Below are 24,661 nucleotides of genomic sequence, written 5' to 3'. Positions count from 1 at the left end.
GGTGCCATTTGGAACGTACACCCAGTCTTTTAGTCCCCTGGTCCTCTTCTCGTCCATCGTCACCAGCCAGGAGACTTGTGTCAAAGGACAGAAAGCTGCTGATAAACCTCACACAATTCTGCAAACCAGCTGCAGGAGGAATGTATGTGTCTATTCCCTATGGTGCATTATGGGAAACAGGGTGCCTTTTGGGACACACATTGTCTGTACATACAGGACCACCGAAGACATCTGTTTTTACAGAATGAGTCGCTACGCTCACCGTCGACTTCCACGACGTGAAACACTAACAGCCAATTAAAATCAAAACAGCAACATGCATGTACAGATACTCACTCACCTAGCTGATGTGTTCATGAAGCAGACCTGGGTTCAAATAGTATTCAAAATCATTTCAAATACTTTAGCTGGTGTTATTAACCAATAGAATAATCTCAAAACAGAAAACCCCACCCATGTGGCACTCCTGGCAGGCTAAAGCAAATGCTAAAACCGTATGAAAGATTTCTACTACTATTTGAACCCAGGTCTGGAAGTAAGGGGTCCCAACAGTTAGCGAGGAGAAAACTATCCATCTATGTAGCATGTGCAAATGCCATGGCCATAATCTCTCAATCTCAACACAAATAAAATAAAATATTAAATTAACATGAAAAAGAACATCCCTTCTTTATAGGTAAATGCTATAGAACATACAAGACCAAAACATTGCAATGTCCTGCCACTGTCTTGCTTTCCACACACACCGAGCAAAGCCAGTCATTTAATTCCCTTCTCTACAGCTCAGTTCAAAATCAGCTACTGTTATTAACCCGTGGCTTGACAGAACAACAAATACACTTCAACGGGGAAACTGTTCAAGGACTCAAGCTTGGCCACCCTAAAACCAGATTTAAAAAGCTTGAATTACTTGGGGTGAAAAGGTGTTTTCTACCATGTAGTACTCATATAACAAGTGTTTTCTACCATGTAGTACTCATGTACCAAGGGATTTCTACCATGTAGTACTCATATAACAAGGGATTTCTACCACGTAGTACTCATGTAACAAGGGATTTCTACCACGTAGTACTCATGTAACAAGGGATTTCTACCACGTAGTACTCATATAACAAGGGGTTTTCTACCATGTAGTACTCGTATAACAAGTGTTTTCTACCGTGTAGTACTCATGTAACAAGGGATTTCTACCACGTAGTACTCATATAACAAGGGGTTTTCTACCATGTAGTACTCGTATAACAAGTGTTTTCTACCATGTAGTACTCATGTAACAAGGGTTTTCTTTTGTTAAATGTCCCCGTAAAAAGTTAAAAGGTAGTACTCGTTTTTGTATTCGTTCCTTTTTATTACACACAAAAATGTGTATTTCCTTCTACACCCTGGAGTGTAACATATAATATGGATCTATAAAGTGTCTTATACATTACTCTGTTGTATACTAGTACAGTCCCCAATAAATATCCTCACAACTATCGCTTCATAATCGTATCTGTTGGTCCACTTTGTCTGATGAGCAGAGTTCAGAGTTACTGTAAAATGTCTATGAAAAGTTTTGTATGAAAATCTTTTCTTCGATCAAACTGATAGACTTGTCCGTCAGCATCGCCTCGCTGTTCACAAACTTGTACCCAAACAGTTTCATCGTGGGTCCACAAACCCTCTGCACCACCTGGGCTAGTTTGTACGGTATGCCGAACCTCCATTTCTCCACTTGCTCGGAGGAGTTCTTCTGCGTTGAATACACTCCACTAGCTTCATTGGAAGCCTGGGTGTTCTTTAACACCCAGTCTTTCACCTGAGGAGTGAACGGGATCCCGGTGAACTTGTACATCTCCGCTGCCTTCCTCATAGGGAATCTAGCGATATCCTCGTACCGTACTAGCATGTACCTCCGCCTCAGCCAAGACGGCTGCCTCAGGCCGACCTCCGCAGACAGCCTGATGTTGTCGCAGTTGCCTTTCAGCTTCCTCACCTCGTCGTCGTCAATGGGCACGTCTCCGTCCACTGCCCACTTCTTCCAGTTGTTGTACTTGGCGGAGAAGGCCACCATGCGGGAGGCCAGAACCGCCCTGGGGTCCCTCACCAGCTGGATGAACTTGATATCTAGACGAGGGTCCTCGGCGAGGGGTCTCAGGGTCTCCAGCTGGCGCACCCGGACGGATTTAATGGCCCTGTGCTCCTTCTGCTGGCATGACTCGGACGCCGTGGTCAGGTTGAGGGGACCACACTTCCTAGTCCGGCAATGGTAGCGTTCAAAGACCTTCTTAACGAACGGGCTACAGACGGACTCCTCACAGAGAGAGCTGCTAGATTCTCTCCTGAACAGGGCTGAGGTGACGTGGTCTACAGGAAGTGGGTCAATAAAGCTCTCCAGAGGGGTGAAGTCACACAGGAAGAGCCCCTGGAGGACTTCCCGGTAGGCCCGGGCGGCGGCTGTGGCGTTGGTCCCGCCGCTCTCTAATGTCAGCGACCTCTCCACGTGCCACAGCGGCTCGAACAGGTAGAACATGTTGTCTCCCTGCTGGTTGAAGAACTCGCCCACGAAGGAGGAGCCTGTCCGCGTGGTGGCCAATAGGAGGATGTGCTTTCTGTTTCCTGCTGATCCTATGACCTCTGACCTACAATACAGTACAAAATACAAAACTTTATTGTCAATCGGATCAGATATTTCAAAAAACAACATTATTCCCAACCACTTGGACATCACACATACAAATACTGATCAGGAGTGGGGACACCACTATGCTAGCTTCAGGAATGTCTTTACTGAGATCAAACATGATAAGTTAGGTACTGTAGTGTCGATCAATCACATATATTTTATAAATGCCTTTTTTGTATCAGCGGTTGTCACTAAGTGCTTTACAGATACCCAGCCTAAGAGAAACCTAGAGAGGAACCGGGCTCTGAGGGGTGGCCAGTCCTCTCCTGGCTGTACAGGGTGTCGATTTAGGAGTACATGTATCCATTAAGGCCAGACTGCTTGTCTTACTGTATGATAAATAGTATATCATGCTACACACACAGACCTCTGCTCGGTGTAGTTCTCCAGGCGTCTCTTCATGAGGGTGAAGACAGGGTCCAGCTTGCTCAGGGTAGTGAAGGAGGAGCCATTAAACTTCAGGAGACCCAGGGCTGAGGCTGAGGCAGAGTTACTGGGCTGAAGGGGTGTCTGGGGGGTCTGCTTTGGGGTGAGCTTGTCTGAAACCCTACAAGACAGGCTTGGCATTGTTAAACAACATGTTTTATAGTTTTACAAGACCATCTTATCCACAGACAGTGAAATCAATTAAAGTAAGTAAACAATCTATGCCATTAAAACGTCACTACTTCATCCAATCAGACGCCTTGGAAAACACGGCATGACACTTGAGGCCGAGTAGCTGAAACGAATGTCTCAAACACACCGCTATGAATAAAGGTGAGCCTGTTCCAGTCTGAGCGAGATCAGTATAACAGACAGGCCTAACGCACACACTCACACACACACACACACATACACACACACACACATACACACACACCACACACACACACACACACACACACCACACACACACACACACACACACTCTCTCTCTGTGTTGATCATGGAGATGGGCTTAGGTTTACCGTGAGATAATGTTGTTTTCCTTCTCAATGATGACCAGTGCCACAATGAAGACAAGGGAGATTGTGTATTTCATCCTCATTCTGTGATGAAGCTGTGTCGGGATCTGCTGCTGTCACGGAATACCTTCTTTAATAGCTTCTGCCAATCTTCTTCTCTTCTCCAGACTCCCGCTGCCTATTCAAACAGTCCTCCGGTTGATCGTTGTTGTATTTTACATCGTATACACGGCTGCATCGTTCTGCAAAATGAAATGAACACGCTACAGTACTGTAAACAAGAACACAAACCTTAAACGACTTCAACTCTTATAGTATAGAGGACTTCAACTGTTATAGTATAGAGGACTTCAACTGTTATAGTATAGAGGACTTCAACTGTTATAGTATAGAGGACTTCAACTGTTATAGTATAGAGGACTTCAATTGTTATAGTATAGAGGACTTCAACTGTTATAGTATAGAGGACTTCAATTGTTATAGTATAGAGGACTTCAACTGTTATAGTATAGAGGACTTCAACTGTTATAGTATAGAGGACTTCAACTGTTATAGTATAGAGGACTTCAATTGTTATAGTATAGAGGACTTCAATTGTTATAGTATAGAGGACTTCAATTGTTATAGTATAGAGGACTTAAATTGTTATAGTATAACTTACTTAAACTGTAATAGTACAGATGACTTAAATTGTTATGGTAAAGTTTACATAAATTGTTATAGTATAGTTGTGTTAGATTAAATCTTCTGAAAACGAATCTGTTGATAACCAGTCAAATGGAGGAGAAAGTATCCCAGGTTCTACGTACAGTATGCTATAGTATAGCTTGATGTAAATGTATCAGTGCCTCGTCGCTTAGTCAGCATGTTGGTGGTTTGAGGTGGGAGTTTAATAGCTGTGTTTATGGGTCATGCTAGCTTCCCGTCAATTGGTGTAGGACCCATTTTCGGAGACGATAATATCATTTCATACCACAGTGGTGTAAGAATAGAAAGCGTCAGAGTGGTTTTCACAGGAGGAATTTAATCTGCTTACATCCCTTGGGTCTGTCTGTGTTTTCTTTAGGACTGCAGGGGGATTTCAAGAACCCACCCACAATGCTAGTGTTGAAAGCTGGTGTCCCTCTAGAGATAAAACAATGTTTGCTCGGACTGAGCCTCTCTCTGTCTCTCAATCTCTCTGTCTCAAATCAAGTACAATAATATTTAATATTGCATATAGGTCGATCGTATTGCATCTACATGTCGATAATAGCATAAAAATGTGTTGTAACATGACCCATACACAGAGGAACAAAATATCTAGGCTTTGAATGCAACCAATACTGTCCAACATGACATGGCCAAAGGTATGTGGACCTCTGCTCGATGAACATCTCATTCCAAAATCATCGACAAACCATTTCTGTATGGACCTCGCTCTGTGCACAGGGGTATTGTTATACTGAAACAGCCGTTGTTGCTCCTACACATTTCCACTTCACAGTAACAGCGCTTGCAGTTGACCGGGGCAGCTCTAGCAGGGGCAGCTCTAGCAGGGGCAGTTCTAGCAGGGGCAGCTCTAGCAGGGGCAGCTCTAGCAGGGGCAGCTCTCGCAGGGGCAGCTCTAGCAGGGGCAGCTCTAGCAGGGGCAGCTCTAGCAGGGGCAGCTCTCGCAGGGGCAGCTCTCGCAGGGGCAGCTCTAGCAGGGGCAGCTCTAGCAGGGGCAGCTCTAGCAGGGGCAGCTCTAGCAGGGGCAACTCTAGCAGGGGCAGAAAGTCACTGAGCTCTTCAGTATGGGCCATTCTACGGACAAAGTTTGTCTGTGGAGATTGCATGGTTGTGTGCTCGAGTTTATACACCTGTCCGCAACGGGTGTGGCTGAAATAACCTAATCCACACACTGTTGTCCATGTAATGTATGTCACCAAGGTACCCAATCCACCAGCTGCTCCTTTATGCCAGCACTCAATGAGGTATTTTAAGAGAAGACTCAAGAGCACTCAGTGACATGTCCAGCAGGCTACTAGAACAAACCACTGTCTGGTGAAGACGTACTGTAGCCTGGTCTCAGATATGTTGGTGCTGTCTTACCAACTCCTAATTATTTATTCAATGATGGAGATAGGAGTTCACAAGTTAATACAAACAGATCTGGGACCAGGCTATTCATGGGTTGTTGATTTCCTTCACAATATTGTTTTGAACGTTTGTTTTGGACTGAGCATTCTACTCAATGCATCGTCAATGAGCATTCTACTCAATGCATCGTCAATGAGCATTCTACTCAATGCATCGTCAATGAGCATTCTACTCAATGCATCGTCAATGAGCATTCTACTCAATGCATCGTCAATGAGCATTCTACTCAATGCATCGTCAATGAGCATTCTACTCAATGCATCGTCAATGAGCATTCTACTCAATGCATCGTCAATGAGCATTCTACTCAATGCATCGTCAATGAGCATTCTACTCAATGCATCGTCAATGAGCATTCTACTCAATGCATCGTCAATGAGCATTCTACTCAATGCATCGTCAATGAGCATTCTACTCAATGCATCGTCAATGAACATTCTACTCAATGCATCGTCAATGAGCATTCTACTCAATGCATCGTCAATGAGCATTCTACTCAATGCATCGTCAATGAGCATTCTACTCAATGCATCGTCAATGAGCATTCTACTCAATGCATCGTCAATGAGCATTCTACTCAATGCATCGTCAATGAGCACCGATGACGATTTCATCAAAAGTGCATTACAGTGGCTTGTAAATACCATGGCATTCAAAAGGAGGCAAATAATCAGTGGGGAAACCTTTTGTCATCAATTTGATGTCACCAGATTGACTTTAGATGCAATATAACGTTAGCTAGCTAGCTAAGCCTGAGGGGAGGCCACCGGATTTTAGCTAGCTAACGTCAGCATTGCCAGCTATTCTTTAAGAACTTTGCTAGCTAATGACAACATTGACATCTGTCTAAAGTAAATTTGACTAGATGATAATGCTAGCAAAGATATTTCCTACTAAATATTTGACTGCTTTAGCAATTTCATCGCATTTCCAGGCACTATAGTGTAAATTTAGACTAAATAGTATTTAGCCTCCGTCCAGAATGACTGGGCTTATCACCACTTTAAAAGGATCTGCCCCTTTTTTTAAATTGTCGCTTTAAAATGACATACCCAAATCTAAGTGCCTGTATTTCAGGACCTGAAGCAAGGATACGCATATTCTGGATACCATTTAAAAGGAAACACTTTGAAGGTTGTGGAAATGTGAACTGAATGTAGGAGAGAATATAACAGATCTGGTAAAAGATAGTACAAAGTAAAAGCCAAACGTTTTTTTTGTACCATCGTCTTTGAAATGCAAGACAAAGGCCATAATGTATTATTCCAGGCTAAGCACAATTTAGATTTTGGCCACTAGATGGCAGCAGTGCATGTGCAAAGTTTTAGACTGATCCAATGAATCATTGCATTTCTGCTCAAAATGTTGTATCAAGACCGCCCAAATGTGCCCAATTGGTTTACTGATAACTTTTCAAGTTCATAATTGTGCACTCTCCTCAAACAATAGCATGGTATTATTTCACTGTAACAGCTACTGTAAATTGGACAGTGCAGTTAGTTAACAAGAATTTAAGCTTTCTGCCAAAATCAGATATGTCTATGTCCTGGGAAATGTTCTTGTTACTTACAACCTCATGTTAATCACATTAGCGCACATTAGCTCAACCGTCCCGAGGATGGGACACCGATCTGTAGAGATCCTTAAGGCACCACTGTGGCGCTGCCGGCAGAGGGCGGCTTGAGAATGTTCTTGACGGGACCGAGTGACGATGGTGCTATGAATGGCGAAGAAGGGCTTTCATTATTCCAACAGAGAGCTCCCAGACTGAGCACCTAAACAGTGACCTAACACTGCAGTAAAACAGTTACCTTTGAATATGGGAAACAGCACAGAGGCAAAAAGTAAACAGAAATGGAAGGGGGAAAACCTGCTTGTCACGGGGCCATAAATTATAACATTATGAGACTGTGAGAGTGTGAGCAAGCAGAACTACAGCAGGATATAAAACCTGGTATCGGTCCCAAATGAACCCCTATTCCCTTTATAGTGCACTATTTTTGTCCACTATTCCCTTTAAAGTGCACTACTTTTGTCCACTATTCCCTTTATAGTGCACTACTTTTGTCCACTATTCCCTTTATAGTGCACTACTTTTGTCCACTATTCCCTTTATAGTGCACTACTTTTGTCCACTATTCCCTTTATAGTGCACTACTTTTGACCCCTATTCCCTTTATAGTGCACTACTTTTGACCCCTATTCCCTTTATAGTGCACTACTTTTGACCCCTATTCCCATTGTTGGGAATAGGGTCCCATTTGGGATGCATGCCTAGCTGTACCTGGCTTGCAGAGTGAGTAGAGTCTATCCATTGAAGACAAAGACGGATGTAATGAGGCCTATTTAGGGATATCCTGCCCATTCTGCTGAAGGATTACTATAATGTTACTGTTGGGATAATGTTAGCTTGGCTTTAATCCCTGACTAATGATCCAAGATGAAACAGGCGATCTGGGTTTTGAACTAAACCAAAGCGGTCAACACACCACTGTTTTTTTTGTTGTAAACAACTGAAGGATGTGGCTGGAGAAACGTAACCACTCTTAAATGAAGTTATATTCTTCAAATATCAATGGCTATTATATCATTCATAAAAATAAATGGATGTACCAATCCCAGATTGCCCCTTTAAACTCACTGCCTGCCATTAGAAAGGGTATCTTACATGTCGAGAGACTGTGGCTATTCACCCACAGTAACAATTACTACATTGATTGAGGTGATGATTGAGGTGAAAATGTACATCATTATTGAACCGGTTTGATATAATGGCCCATTCAATGAACAGAGACAGGTTAACCCGTTGTCTGTGTGTCTGCCACCATGGTTTTGTGACAAACCAGCTGTAGGCCTACAACACTATGGTCTCTTTCTATTCAAATGTCTATCTAATATCGATATCAGGAAAAGTGTATAAACATGAGGCAGAACTTGCAAACCATCTGATTTGAATCGAACAGCTGGCTAAAACGTGTAAACTGTATGTTTCAAAAGGCACATCTGTGTGTGTGTGTGAAAAGGTCAGTTCATTAGGTCCCTCTAATGGTTGCTATAGTAAACCGTGATCATTAACACTGTGTCCTAAATGTCACCCAAATTTGCTACATAGTGTACGACTTCTGACGAGCGCCCCCTAAAGAGGTGCCCTATGTGGGGAACAAGGAGCAATTAGGGCCACATAATGTGGAAACGTCAGTTTATGAGGTCCCCCTGGCAGTAGCTACAGTAAAAGGCTGTAATCATTAAGTAGGGGCTCCTGAGTGGCGAAGCGGTCTAAGGCACTGCATCTCAGTCCTAGAGGTGTCATTACAGACCCTGGTTTGATTCCAGGCTGTATCGCAACCGGCCGCGATTGGGAGTCCCATAGGGTGGCACACAATTGGCCCAGTGTCGTCCAGGGTTAGGGTTTGGCCGGGGTAGGCCGTCATTGTAAATAAGAATTTGTTCTTAACTGACTTGCCTAGTTCAATAAAGGTTAAATAAATATAAATGTAATGTTCGTGGTAAGGATCGGACCAAGGCGTGGAGTGGTATACGTACATTCTCTTTATTAACGGAATGAACACTGAACAAACTAACAAAATAACAACCGAACCGTGTCACTATACAACATAGTGCTGACAGGCAACTACACATAGTCAAGATCCCACACACCAAATGAGGAAAATGGCTACCTAAATATGATCCCCAATCAGAGACGACGATAAACAGCTGTCTCTGATTGGGAACCATATCATGCCAACATAGACATACAAAAACCCCTAGACATACAAAACTAGAGTACCCACCCTAGTCACACCCTGACCTAACCAAAATATATAGAAAAACAGAGATATCTAAGGTCAGGGTGTGACAATAAAAGTACCCTGAGATCATTAAAGATCCAAGGCCTGGCTGATTCCTCCATATGGATCAAATGGCACCCTATATAGTACACTACTTTTGAATAGAGCCTCCTAAGTATGGCATTATAATGATGACAGAACTAAACCCGTTTGTATTTTGACTTTTGTGGTTGCACATTGAGATTCGTGTTTGCAAGTATAATTAGCAAATGTGTAATTGAATTTTGCAAAGTTGTATCACGATGTGTTAAATATTTAACAACGGGTCGAAAACTTGTGACTTACACTTGAAGACTTTGAATCTGCATGCGCTCTGGGGTTCTCTCAATGTTGTCACGTTACCAAGAGATTCAAATCAAATCAAATTGTATTTGTCACATGCACTGAATACAACAGGTGTAGTAGATTACTTACAAGCCCTTAATTAACCAACAACGTAGTTTTAAGAAAAATACCTAATAAATAATAATAAAAACAGCAGTAATAAGCTTGTAGAAAGAGAATTGCAAAAGTAAAACATGTTTTGATTTGAGCAGCTCTGAGGACCTTTTACTCCAGACCACTAAAATATGTTTTGATTTGAGCAGCTCTGAGGACCTTTTACTCCAGACCACTAAAATATGTTTTGATTTGAGCAGCTCTGAGGACCTTTTACTCCAGACCACTAAAATATGTTTTGATTTGAGCAGCTCTGAGGACAGGACCTTTTACTCCAGACCACTAAAAGATGTTTTGATTTGAGCAGCTCTGAGGACCTTTTACTCCAGACCACTAAAATATGTTTTGATTTGAGCAGCTCTGAGGACCTTTTACTCCAGACCACTAAAAGATGTTTTGATTTGAGCAGCTCTGAGGACCTTTTACTCCAGACCACTAAAAGATGTTTTGATTTGAGCAGCTCTGAGGACAGGACCTTTTACTCCAGACCAGTGGTGGAAAAAGTCCCCAATTTATTCAAAAAGTAAAAGTAAAGATACCTTAATGGAAAATGACTTGGGTAAAAGTAAAGATACCTTAATGGAAAATGACTTGGGTAAAAGTAAAGATACCTTAATGGAAAATGACTTGGGTAAAAGTAAAGATACCTTAATGGAAAATGACTTGGGTAAAAGTAAAGATACCTTAATGGAAAATGACTTGGGTAAAAGTAAAGATACCTTAATGGAAAATGACTTGGGTAAAAGTAAAGATACCTTAATGGAAAATGACTTGGGTAAAAGTAAAGATACCTTAATGGAAAATGACTTGGGTAAAAGTAAAGATACCTTAATGGAAAATGACTTGGGTAAAAGTAAAGATACCTTAATGGAAAATGACTTGGGTAAAAGTAAAGATACCTTAATGGAAAATGACTTGGGTAAAAGTAAAGATACCTTAATGGAAAATGACTTGGGTAAAAGTGAGTCACAGAGTAAAATACTACTTCAGTAAAAGTCTAAAAGTATTTGGTTTAAAATATACTTAAGTATCAAAAGTAAATGTAATTGATAAAATATATTTAAGTATCAAAGTAAAAGTATAAATAATTTCTTAATATTAAGCAAACCAGATGGCATCATTTTCTTTAAATATATATATATATATATTTAAGGAGAGCCAGGGGCACGCTCCAACACTCAGATATCCTTTACAAATGAAGGGTGTGTTTAGTGAGTCCACCAGATAAGAGGCTGTAGGGATCACCAGGGATGTTCACCGGGGATGTGTGTGACCAGGGCGGCAGGGTAGCCTAGTGGTTAGAGTGTAGGGGTGGCAGGGTGGCCTAGTGGTTAGAGTGTAGGGGCAGCAGGGTGGCCTAGTGGTTAGAGTGTAGGGGCGGCAGGGTAGCCTAGTGGTTAGAGTGTTGGACTAGTAACCGGAAGGTTGCAAGTTCAAACCTCTGAGCTCACATATGTTGTTCTGCCCCTGAATAAGCAGTTAACCAACTGTTCCTAGGCCGTCATTGAAAATAAGATTTTAATTAGACCATTTTTATTGTCCTTCTAAGCATTCAAAATGTAATGAGTAGTTTTGGGTGTCAGGGAAAATTTTTGGAGTAAAAAGTACATAATTTTCTATAGGAATATAGAGAAGTAAAAATAAAAGTTGTCAAAAATATAAATAGTAAAGTAAAGTACATATACCCAACAAAACAACTTAAGTAGTACTTTGAAGTATTTTTACATAAGTACTTTACACCACTGCTCCTGAGAAATCAGTTCCCTGAGCTGATGGAAATAAAGACAGTCACCTTCTACAGTCGTGGCCAAATGTTTTGAGAATGACACAAATATTAATTTTCACAGTCTGCTGCCTCAGTTTGTATGATGGCAATATGCATTCAAGAAGAGCGGTTCAATTGTTGCGAAGAAGACTTCAGGGCACCCAAGAAAGTCCAGCAAGCACCAGGACCATCTCCTAAAGTTGATTCAGCTGTGGGATCGGGGCACCACCAGTACAGAGCGTGCTCAGGAATGGCGGCAGGCAGGTGTGAGTGCATCTGCACACACAGTGAGGCAAAGACTTTTGGAGGATGGCCTGGTGCCAAGAAGGGCAGCAAAGAAGCCACTTCTCTCCAGGAAAAACATCAGGGACAGACTGATATTCTGCAAAAGGTACAGGGATTGGACTGCTGAGGACTGGGGTAAAGTCATTTTCTCGGATGAATCCCCTTTCCGAATTGTTTTGTGCATCCGGAAAAAAGCTTGTCCGGAGAAGACAAGGTGAGCGCTACCATCAATCCTGTGTCATGCCAACAATAAAGAAACCCGAGACCATTCATGTGTGGGGTTGCTTCTCAGCCAAGGGAGTGGGCTCACTGACAATTTTGCCTAAGAACACAGCCATGAATAAAGAATGGTACCAACACATCCTCCGAGAGCAACTTCTCCCAACCATCCAGAACAATGCCTTTTCCAGCACGATGGAGCACCTTGCCATAAGGTAAAAGTGATAACTAAGTTGCTAGGGTAACAACATTTCGATATTTTGGGTCCATGGCCAGGAAACTCTGCAGACCTTAATCCCATTGAGAACTTGTGGTCAATCCTCAAGAGGCGGGTGGACAAACAAAACCCCACAAATTCTGACAAACTCCAAGCATTGATTATGCAGGAATGGGCAGCCATCAGTGGCCCAGAAGTTAATTGACAGCATGCCAGGGCGATTTGCAGAGGTCTTGAAAAAGAAGGGTCAACACTGCAAATATTAACTCTTTGCATAAACTTCATGTAATTGTCAATAAAAGCCTTTGACACTTATGAAATGCTTGTAATTATACTTCAGTATTCCATAGTAACATCTGACAAAAATATCTAGACACTGAAGCAGCAAACTTAGTGGAAATTAATATTTGTGTCATTCTCAAAATTTTGGGCCATGACTGTATATATAAACTCTATGTCATTTATTTGGTAAATCACCAACATTTCGGTATTACTGTGCCTTCTTCAGGGCCTGGATGTTGACACACTTCTGCTTCAAGCTGCCTGCCTGAATACGGAGGCCTTCAGTGGTACCTTCCCTTCGAGTAGAGCAAGAGTCTCATTATCTCTGTCTCGTAACCATTTAACATGTACTGTATGTAACCACTCAGATTCATACAAACTGCTGCAAACACAACAACTGACTCGTATTCACTTGTCCCTGGCTGCGTTTAGACAGGCAGTCCAATTCTGATCTTTTTTCCACCAATTGGTATTTTTTCAGATCAGATCAGAGCCTATGTTCGAATGCAGTGCACTATACAGGGAATAGGAGCCATTTGGGACACAGGCCCAGAGAGACGGCAGCTCCCATTAAAGCTGAGGATGAAGCTCTTGTTGTAACTCCGGACCCAAATACACTGCAGCCTTGGTGTATTTTAGACATTTTCACTCTGACACTATAGTCTTTGACATTAGGTTTGTGCTTTGTCATAATAGTCATGGTGCCATCGCTAGTTAGCATTAGCTTGCAAAACTACCTCTAACTTCCTTTGTGCCATCGCTAGTTAGCATTGGCTTGTGAAACTACCTCTAACTTCCTTTGTGCCATCGCTAGTTAGCATTGGTTTGCGAAACTACCTCTAACTTATTTTATTCTGGATGCAGAGGCATAAGAATGGTATCCATGTATTCATCCAAAATCCCAGTACACCTGATGTTCCCCCCTTTCTGTCTTCTGAATTCCCATGATGCCTCAGATTTCCTATCTATTTTTTTGGTGCTTTGAAGGCTGAGTTCCAACACCCTGTTGCAACCTCTGTCTGCCTCAGGCTGCTACAGTAGCCTGTCCAAAAGATTGCAAATCTTAACTCCCAAAATGATTAGACAAATCCTGTGAAACCCTCTCAAAAAGTGAATGAGTTATAGGACTTAGAGTAAAAGTTTTGAATTGGAACTAGACCCAGCTCTCACTGTTGACGTGGACTAGTTGGTAATCACAAGTTGGACTTACACAGAGTACACTGAGTCTGTGTTTTCTCCAGAGAGGAGATCTCCCTCTGACCATCTCAGTCTTACACCGTCTGCCCACATGACACAGACACAAACGTCTCTCACAGAGTTCACACTGTAAAAAAACTTCTGGCCTGAGATCACAGCATTGTGATCTTTTTCAGCTCCCGAGTGGCGCAGTGGTCTAAGGCACTGCATCCCAGTGCAAGAGGCATCACTACAGTCCCTGGTTTGAATCCAGGCTGTATCACATCTGGCTGTGATCGGGAGTCCCATAGGGCAGCGCACTATTGGCCCAGCGTTGTCTGGGTTTGGCCGTCATTGTAAATAAAAATGTGTTCTTAACTGACTTGCCTAGTTAAATAAAGGTACAAATAAATCAAGTCTCTAAGCAGGGGCACAGCCATGGGGGGGTATAGGCCCACCCACTAGTCGGTGGGTTTTTAACTGACCTGTCTAGTTAAATGTACATTTTAAAACATTTTTTAGGTCACAGGTTGATGTTTATTGTCAATAGTCTTGACTTGGAGGCAGAAATGAGACGCTTCCGACTAGATTGGCCAGCTGCAAAGTCAAAATGATCTATATTGTAAATGTAAGGTTAGGGTTAGGAATTAGGGTTAGCAGAGTGGTTAAGGTTAGGGTTAGGTTTAAAATCAGATTGTATGACTTTGTGGCTGTGTCAGCTAGTGACCACTCTGTAGAGCTGCCTCCAATACATGACTCATCTCAATAAATGCCGACCAGCCCTAGAGTCACCTGCACGTCAGCTGGTCAGAGACTGACAACCCTCCTGGCCTGTTTGGATCCCGGCCATGCCAAGGCCTAAGGTGTAACATGTTACTCATTGGAAAACCATTGTACTCTCCCAAAGGGTTGTTGGTGTGTAAAACCAGTCAGTCACAATACAGTTTGTCCACACAGAGAGGGCCCAGTGTCCCTCAACTGGTCAGTCACTAAAGATCCCAACCCAGGCCTTTTTTAAATTTACTCTGTGGCTCTTTCCCAATTCATCCTTTCTCGATTCCCTGTGTCTTTTCTCCTCAAAACACATTGGAGGATTGGGTCAGAAGGGATGGACCTTGGATCTTTTCCTCCAACGATGTTTCAGAAGGAAGAGGACGCGAGGAATCGTGGAAAGACTAATCGAGGAGGACATTTGAGTGCATGCATGAGAGGTACTCAGCATCATATAGCCACAGACCACAGCCAATGGGAGACATGCCATCATCATTAGCCACAGACCACAGCCAATGGGAGACATGCCATCATCATATAGCCACAGACCTCAGCCAATGGGAGACATGCCATCATCATTAGCCACACACCTCAGCCAATGGGAGACATGCCATCATCATATAGCCACAGACCACAGCCAATGGGAGACATGCCATCATCATATAGCCACAGACCACAGCCAATGGGAGACATGCCATCCTCATATAGTCACAGACCACAGCCAATGGGAGACATGCCATCATCATATAGCCACAGACCTCAGCCAATGGGAGACATGCCATCATCATTAGCCACACACCTCAGCCAAAGGGGACATGCCATCATCATATAGCCACAGACCACAGCCAATGGGAGACATGCCATCATCATATAGCCACAGACCTCAGCCAATGGGAGACATGCCATCATCATATAGCCACAGACCTCAGCCAATGGGAGACATGCCATCCTCATATAGTCACAGACCACAGCCAATGGGAGACATGCCATCATCATATAGCCACAGACCTCAGCCAATGGGAGACATGCCATCATCATTAGCCACACACCTCAGCCAAAGGGGACATGCCATCATCATATAGCCACAGACCACAGCCAATGGGAGACATGCCATCCTCATATAGTCACAGACCACAGCCAATGGGAGACATGCCATCCTCATATAGCCACAGACCTCAGCCAATGGGAGACATGCCATCATCATATAGCCACAGACCTCAGCCAATGGGAGACATGCCATCATCATATAGCCACAGACCTCAGCCAATGGGAGACATGCCATCATCATATAGACACAGACCACAGCCAATGGGAGACATGCCATCATCATATAGCCACAGACCACAGCCAATGGGAGACATGCCATCATCATTAGCCACAGACCACAACCAATGGGGGACATGCCATCATCATATAGCCACAGACCTCAGCCAATGGGAGACATGCCATCATCATATAGCCACAGACCTCAGCCAATGGGAGACATGCCATCATCATATAGCCACAGACCTCAGCCAATGGGAGACATGCCATCATCATATAGACACAGACCTCAGCCAATGGGAGACATGCCAGGGGAAATGAGAAGGGAAATCCATTGAGAGCTTCCTGATGATTGCTTAACAATTGCCCATAGCTGGACGAAGATTGCTTCATTTGTTATTTGTCATACGGGTGGTTTTTGGCATAGTTTAATAACACCACGTGACTGTGTTGGGTCCAACGGTTGTTCTCTGACATGCTGTATTTGTATCTTCAGTAAAAACTCTACTACACTACATGTACAACATTGTCGCTAAGTCCCATAGCATGAGCTATAGAATGGAATAGCATTTTTTATTTTGTACCTTTATTTAACTAGGCAAGTCAGTTAAAAACAAGTTCTAATTTTCAATGACAGCCTACCCCTAGACAAACCCGGAACAATTGTGAGCCGCACTATGGGACTCCCAATCCTAGCCGGATGTGATACAGCCTGGATTTGAACCAGGGACTGTAGTGACACCTCTTGCACTGAGATGCAGTGCTTTAGACCGCTTGCACCACTGGGGATCATAGATTACTGTGCAAACCATCAAAAGAACATCTACAAAATAGTATTTTCTTTCAAATGATTTCATGATTTATAATGTAAGCCAGTACACACCAATTATCTGAGCTTATTATCCCGTAGAAGCGTGGTGTCAGAAAGAACTCATCTTTATAGAGCTGCCATCGAAACATTCACAACCCACTGAGGCGTATGACACATTTGATGATCAGCTCATGAAGGAACCACCATCTCCCCATTTATCAGCATGTTACAAATGCTTTTAATGGATGCCTCCTTCTTAAGGCTCAAATAGGATTGTTTTTTGTTTTTTTTAAATGAAAGGGGACTGAAGATAGAAAAGCCAGCATGACAATCACATTTGTAACCATTTCTCCGTGTGAAATTTCAATTAATGCACTCAGCGAAGCTTGAAGAGCATATGGTTTAATTTTCACCTGTTCTGGCGGTGCAAAGCAGTGTATCAAGTGAAATCTTGAATCATTTCAGAATAGAAACTATCAGCTGTTTATTTTTTTAATTTTTTTACCCTACCTTGACAAAGTAATTAACAGTTTACCATTGCAGGTATATTAGGCGACCATAGGCACCACAGACATATAGCAACATGACTTCACTTCGGGTGATTTTGCCTTACCCCTATCAACAGACGTTTAGCTTAACATACTGTAATACTGTAATTACACAGGGCTATTTAAAGCATGATACTCTAGTCTACTTGCATGATAAAGTAAAGGCTGTGCCCCGTGCCCCTATGGCAGGTTGCCTCATACTTACAGAGAGCAGTTCAGTGGTACTCTGTAATGGATCTAGCCTAGACTCAGATATGTTTGTGCTGTCTTAGCAAACCCTATGGCCAAGAAAGTACAAACACATCTGGGACCAGGCTAAGATTAAGATCAAGATGACTTTATTGGTCAATTGCACACAAGGTCCAACCGACATGTCACTTCTGCCTTTAACCAACCCCTCCGAAGGAAACACATACATGTACAGGTTTTGGAGCAGCGCTGTCACACTGGGTGTCCGGGGAGCTGTTGTTGAGAGGGGTTAAGTGCCTTGGTCAAGAGCACAACGGCAGGTAATGCATCTAGCATTTGACACCAGCAACCTTCCGGTTGCCAGCTCACTTCCAGGAAGATTTGTCCAATCAGACCCGGGATTCAAACCAGCAACCTTGCGGCCACTGGCCCGCCTCTAACCACTAGGCTACCTGCCGCACCAGGCTGTATTGGATCTTGACAGGCTGGCACATTGACAGAGGGCAGCGCTGGTAACATATCATGTGGGTTGTTTGATACCCTAGAAGTCCTCATCCATTGGTGGTGCTTCCAGCTCATGCAGGTATGCCCAGTCAGTAAAATATAGTGTTTGGTCTTTAGAAATCAAGCCAAGGGCTATCAGGTAAGATACAGCACAAATCCTGTGTAGTCATCCACACTGAATACAGTACATCATTTATACAGCAGGAAGTCCTTATACAGTAATTAGTTAATAGGCTAGTAATAAAGTAGGAATAGGTCATCAATAAATCATCAATAGACCATGCCATGTTATTTGTTCTCAAATAATAAAAAGCAGCAAACACTTTTCTTAAATAATGAAAACACTAAAGCAACAACTTTAAAAAAAAATGAAAACATTTATAATAAAAGAAATTGGTTTAAAACGGAGCATTCCTTACCATTTGATTGTGACGCTCTCAAGCAACCAGTCGCCTAATCGACAGTTGTGCGCTCGAGGGGTTCCCTCATGGTCTAGACTTCCAAAAGCACGCTGCCTTATTCACGAACAAAAGGCACCTTGTGTGGGAAAAGTTGATAAACTCCTCCATGTCCGTTAGGCTATTTCTAATATCCCCAAGATGATTCCATAGACGAAGGTGGACTACAAAAATACGCGAGCGAACTTTGACATTTTAGAAAGAAAAGTTTAGAAATACAAAAAAGTATTTTTCTCTAAATGTCCACACGAAAAATAAAGGGGGAAAAATCCGATCAATAATGAGATGAAATAAACGTGTGAAGATATATGTAACAAACAAACAAAAAAACGCATTAACGGTTGAATAATTATTATTTTACATCTCTAATCCCAACGAAAGGGCAAGAACACACCGTGACCGAGTGTGCCGCTCTTCCTCTAAAAATGGACACTGTAGTCACATGTGGAGAGGTTGGCCCCTCACCCATCGCTGTTTTTACATAGCCGCATATAGAGGGCCACTCTTTCTCTGTCTCGCTCGCTTTCGCCTCCCTCTCTCCATCTTTCCCTCTCTCAATTCAATTAAATGCAGAGGGCTTTATTGGCATGATAAACATATGTTTACATTGCCAAAGCAAGTGAAATAGATCAAAGTTAAATAAACAATCAGAAATGACAGTAAACATTACACTCACAGTAAACATACGTATTTCTTTATCAACGTAAATGTGCAAAGGCCCGTTTAAAAAAAATATATACATATTTCCAAAGAGTCATAAGCAAGTTGAAACTGACAGATACGCTATCCTAAAAAGTTGACTTGCAAAGGTTGCAGCACTTTTTCGTGGATGAAGATGTGCCGCCACCTGTTGGAATTCATTTTACAAGTCTTTAGAATCTCTAGAAAGAAAAAAAAAATCGACCTAAGAACTACAAGTCACATAATTTCACTGAAATTCGTCCCTTGATTATGACGACATCTGTCAGAACGTTCACGAAATTGCGTCATATTACGTCGGTGAAGTGCGCACTTATCTCAAGGAAGGTGAACAGAACTCTAGATACACGCTTGGTATGTAATATATTGCGATTTGACTTGTCTTTTAAACATTGTAAGTAGGATTACTGTGTTTTATTGTTGACATGCTCTATCAATGTATATATTTGTAACCTCGTTTCCTCCTTGAATGCGTTACTAACTTGTCAACTCGATAGGATTCACAACAGCGACTAGCTACTTACTATAGCGAGCAAGCTGCTAAGTTAAATCACTTACGCAATGGTTACAAAGCAAGAAACATTCTCTGCCAAATTCAATTAAATATATATTTTTTATGACTATGAAAGATAGTTATGGTACTTTTGTGTTCATGATCCTCGTTATTTAATTAAGCTTTTCCAAGCTTTGCGATTCTGTAATTAGCTAATGTTAGCTAACATACTGTGTTATGAAAACCAGAATGATCAGCTTGTAAGCTAGCTATGTTTATCACTCGCCTTTGTATACTGAACAAAAATATAAAAGCAACAATGAAAAGATTTTACGGAGTTACAGTTCTTATAAGGAAATCAGTCAATTGAAATAAATTCATTATGCCCTAATCTAATGAGTTCAAGTTTCTGGGCAGGGGCACAGCCATTAGTGGACATGCCAGGCCCAGCCAATCAGAACGAGTTTTTCCACAAAAAAGGGCATTATTACAGACAGACATACTCCTCAGTTTCTTCAGCTGTTTGGGTGGCTGGTCTCAGATGATCCATGCAGGTGAAGAAGCCGGATGTGGAGGTCCTGGGCTGGCGTGGTTACATGTAGTCATTTTGAGGCCGGTTGGACTACTGCCAAATTCTGTAAAACGATTTTGGATGCGGCTTATGGTAGAGAAATTAACATTACATTCTCTGGCAACAGATCTTGTGGACATTCCCGCAGTCAGCATGCCAATTGCGCGCTCCCTCAACTTGAGACATCTGTGGCATTGTGTTGTGTGACAAAACCGCACCTTTTAGAGAGGCCTTTTGTCCCCAGCACAAGGTGAGCCTGTGTAATGATTATGCTGTTTAATCAACATTTCCGCTCATGAAACATGGGAGTCACACTACATGTTGATTATATTTTGTTCATTATAGAAAACGAGCTTGTTGCCTGACAATGACTGTGATAGCAAATATATATTTTTTATAACTAACCCAAGAGAGACCAGAAAATGTCGTTTCCAATGGGAGCAACTGAATCATAGTTTTGGAAATGAACTGTATGGAGATGAGAAAATTCCGGCCACTGGGCATCCTCTCATCACCATATTTGGTAGTGAGTGGAAACGCCAACTGGATGCTGGCCATCCTCTCATCACCATATTTGGTAGTGAGTGGAAACGCCAACTGGATGCTGGCCATCCTCTCATCACCATATTTGGTAGTGAGTGGAAATGCCAACCGGATGCTTCATATTTATACATCCTTTAAAATATCTGGCTCATTGTTATATCTGTGGTGATACCTCTGATTCACAGTCTAAGATTATTGGCATATATGTGTCTGTAAAATTTCTTCTCACAAGCTCTACTACAAGCCAGAATGTTGAATACAATTATATTTTAACTTACTTTACCTGTTCGGTTTCTCCTTTTGCAGGTTGGGATGTGAGACAATATATTTAATTACACACTTTTCAGAGCGCTGGTATGGAGTTAATATTTCTATCACCTGAAGCATGGGCAGAAACATGTATTCACGTGGACAAACTCTGCAAGCAAAGACCTACAGTATAGAGACAGGCAGAGACTGCTTCTCCAGTAGAAATCCCAGATCGTGGCGACGTTGATTAGCTCATACACAGAAACGTCATCGGCTCGCGTCAAACCGAGGATGTGTAGGCCGTCAAATCAAAGGCACTCCTTCGATTTAAAGTTGATTTAGAAGAAAATGAAAACGTGTCAGTTTGTCACTTTCACGAGGTTGAAAGTAATGACATGTTAAAATACTGAAGACATTGTGCCTTTTTTAGATTGAGAAAGTTAACAACTAAGGAAGATCTGTTCACTTCTCTCGTTGACTTCTCAAACCCCAACCTGGTCTGCTTGGTTTGTTTCGCAAGTGTTCCCGGAAGTCTTGCGACGTTGCTACAAGTATCCATGCTTCTCCTGCCTCTATTTACAAGTATCCATGCTTCTCCTGCCTCTATTTACAAGTATCCATGCTTCTCCTGCCTCAATTTACAAGTATCCATGCTTCTCCTGCCTCAATTTACAAGTATCCATGCTTCTCCTGCCTCTATTTACAAGTATCCATGCTTCTCCTGCCTCTATTTACAAGTATCCATGCTTTTCCTGCCTCTATTTACAAGTATCCATGCTTCTCCTGCCTCTATTTACAAGTATCCATGCTTCTCCTGCCTCTATTTACAAGTATCCATGCTTCTCCTGCCCCTATTTACAAGTATCCATGCTTCTCCTGCCTCTATTTACAAGTATCCATGCTTCTCCTGCCTCAATTTACAAGTATCCATGCTTCTCCTGCCTCTATTTACAAGTATCCATGCTTCTCCTGCCTCTATTTACAAGTATCAATGCTTCTCCTGCCAGTATTTTCAAGTATCCATGCTTCTCCTGCCTGTATTTTCATCTTGCGCTCATGCTTCAGATGATAGAAATGTTAACTCACTACCAGAGCTTTGAAAAGTTGACTTTAATTATACTTTCCTGTAGAGATATTGTATCACATTCATAAAAAAGGAAAGAAAGTTAAAATATATGATGTATTTGACATTCTGGCTTGCTGAGGTTGTGAGAGGAAACTTTCCTGATCCAAACGCTCATTAATGCCCGACGTAGAAATCAATGCAATTCAACATTTGGTTTTCAGTCTGGTGAGCTAAAGTAAGCTGATTTTAGCCACACGGTTGTATTTACATAGACAAGTGTTGCTCCCTATTGGGTTGCATGAAAACAGTCAGTGGGAAGCCAGAATCTTAAATACAATTCAATCCACTTACTGTGCCGGTGGGCAGGACAGTTGGTCATTATGACGGGGAATTTGAGACGACATATCTAAAGGAATGTTTCAAAACGTGGATCTGTTGTAGACCCGTTTCCTCTCTGCTTACCTCATACTTCAGTTGATAGAAATCGGGACTGTTTTCAGATTTGTAATTCCAGAGCTTCATCATGACCATGTTGGTGAGGCTAGCATGCCTGCGCAGTCTCCCTGTGTCCGGGCTGCGTCCTGTGTTCACCCAGGGCTCTCCAGCCCTGAGGAGCTCCACCCTGAAGAGCTGCCCGCCCCTCCTCAAGGGCCACCAGGTAACACATCAGGGATGGGCTTTTGACATTGTTGGACTGTTCCAACACTCACATTTTTACTAAAATAAAGTAAGACATTTATAGAACACAATGCCTGCACTGGGGGAAAAATATGTGCACATTTATCTATATGCCAACAGTTTGTAAAAATGCCTTTTAATGATCATAACCAGTACAGATAACATCCTAATTGTTAAATTGCCTCATACTTAAACAATAAAAGACAAGTACCATTTGTTTAATTTATTGAAACCGTAATATCAACTGGTTGACATTCAGGTGCATCAAAGCAGGGACCGAGAAGCTGTTTTTCAGTCTCTATCTCAAGGCCATCAGACTGTTAAACAGCCACCACTAACATTGAGTGGCTGTTGCCAACACACTGACTCAACTCCAGCCACTTTAATAATGGGAATTGATGTAAAATATATCACTAGCCACTTTTAACAATGCTACTTAATATAATGTTTACATACCCTACGTTATTCATCGTATATGTATATACTGTACTCTAAATCATCTACTGCATCTTTATGTAATACATGTATCACTAGCCACTTTAAACTATGCCACTTTGTTTACATACCCTACATTATTCATCTCATATGTATACGTATATACTGTACTCTATATCATCTACTGCATCTTTATGTAATACATGTATCACTAGCCACTTTAAACTATGCCACTTTGTTTACATACCCTACATTATTCATCTCATATGTATACGTATATACTGTACTCTATATCATCTACTGCATCTTTATGTAATACATGTATCACTAGCCACTTTAAACTATGCCACTTTGTTTACATACCCTACATTACTCATCTCATATGTATATACTGTACTCGATACCATCTACTGCATCTTGCCTATGCCGTTCTGTACCATCACTCATTCATATATCTTTATGTACATATTCTTTATCCCTTTACACGTGTGTATAAGGTAGTAGTTTTGGAATTGTTAGGTTAGATTACTTGTTGGTTATTACTACATTGTCGGAACTAGAAGCACAAGCATTTCGCTACACTCACATTAACATCTGCTAACCCTGTGTATGTGACAAATACATTTGATTTGTGGAACACAATATTCAATAAGGCAGTGATGTCATAAGTGGCGCTTGCTTGTAGAAGCCTATGCAATGGAATAGCCTTGTTTTGTTAATTTAGCAGACAGTATGTTCTTATTTCCCGAGGCCTTATCAGTCAAGACACCTATTTTATTGTAAAAAAAACAAACATTGTAATATTACAGAATAAAATAGAAGAGAATTTGAAACGGGGCTCAATTTGGTAAGTAGATTAAAAAATTAAAAAAATCAGGGTTACAAAACACAATTGTTCTTTTCAATATACAGCTGTTCAATGTAGTTTATTCCGCCTGCACTTTGGAACTTTTCTAAGTGGATTAGCAATTCCACATTGAGCGCTGCATGGGGATGAATTACGGCTACGACATCTGTTTGAGTAGGCCTAGGCTTAATGATTCTGGTTTAAAATAGGCTTTTTATGAATGTAATGTTCTAGCATATTTTCAGTGTGAAACCTGCCTATGTTTACCACTGGCCTAGGCTATAAGCCTGCTAATCAATCCTGTTAATCCTGTTACCTACGCACTGTGCGATTTGGTTCCAACTAGGCACCACACCTTTTTTATTTATTTTATTTAACCTTTATTTAACTAGGAAAGTCAGCTAAGAACAAATTCTTATTTACAATGACGGCCAAACCCGGACAACGCTGGGCCGATTGTGTGCCGCCCTATTGGACTCCCAATCAATTGTTCAGTATCAGTTATTCCCTAAATGAAACACACAAGGTCTTCCAGGTCAGTTAAATCCAAAACGTAAAACCAGGGGGGGGGGG

General features: G+C 41.9%; 2 protein-coding genes across 5 annotated transcripts in view; one reads left to right on the top strand and one right to left on the bottom strand.

Annotated features, from left to right (window-relative positions):
• Positions 1–1,190: 1,190 nt before the first annotated feature.
• On the bottom strand, positions 1,191–19,007 carry LOC110510724 (carbohydrate sulfotransferase 3). Its single transcript, XM_036988250.1, has 4 exons — positions 18,469–19,007; positions 3,616–3,854; positions 3,033–3,212; positions 1,191–2,621 (listed from the first exon to the last, which is right to left on the bottom strand). The coding sequence occupies exons 2-4, from the start codon at positions 3,693–3,695 to the stop codon at positions 1,544–1,546; spliced, it is 1,338 nt and encodes a 445-aa protein (XP_036844145.1). The 5' UTR covers positions 3,696–3,854; positions 18,469–19,007; the 3' UTR covers positions 1,191–1,543.
• A 436-nt stretch (positions 19,008–19,443) lies between these two features.
• The window catches only part of ghitm (growth hormone inducible transmembrane protein), a 47,222-nt gene continuing 42,004 nt past the window's right edge, over positions 19,444–24,661 (top strand). Inside the window, exons 1-2 of one of the 4 annotated variants that reach the window (XM_036978480.1) lie at positions 19,444–19,560; positions 22,643–22,786. In XM_036978480.1, the coding sequence (XP_036834375.1) occupies positions 19,459–19,560; positions 22,643–22,786 (246 nt within the window). In that variant the 5' untranslated portion in view covers positions 19,444–19,458. 4 annotated transcript variants of the gene reach the window in all.

The sequence above is a fragment of the Oncorhynchus mykiss genome, chromosome 1 (genome assembly GCF_013265735.2).
Source record: "Oncorhynchus mykiss isolate Arlee chromosome 1, USDA_OmykA_1.1, whole genome shotgun sequence".
NCBI lineage: Eukaryota > Metazoa > Chordata > Actinopteri > Salmoniformes > Salmonidae > Oncorhynchus > Oncorhynchus mykiss.
This window is presented reverse-complemented; position numbering and strand designations above follow the sequence as displayed.

Coding starts and splice junctions, on each gene's coding strand:
- LOC110510724 (XM_036988250.1), bottom strand. CDS start 3,695: ATGAGGATGAAATACACAATCTCCCTTGTCTTCATTGTGGCACTGGTC. Junction 3,213..3,615: donor GAAAACAACATTATCTCACG/GTAAACCTAAGC, acceptor CCTGTCTTGTAG/GGTTTCAGACAAGCTCACCC. Junction 2,622..3,032: donor GAGAACTACACCGAGCAGAG/GTCTGTGTGTGT, acceptor ACTGTATTGTAG/GTCAGAGGTCATAGGATCAG.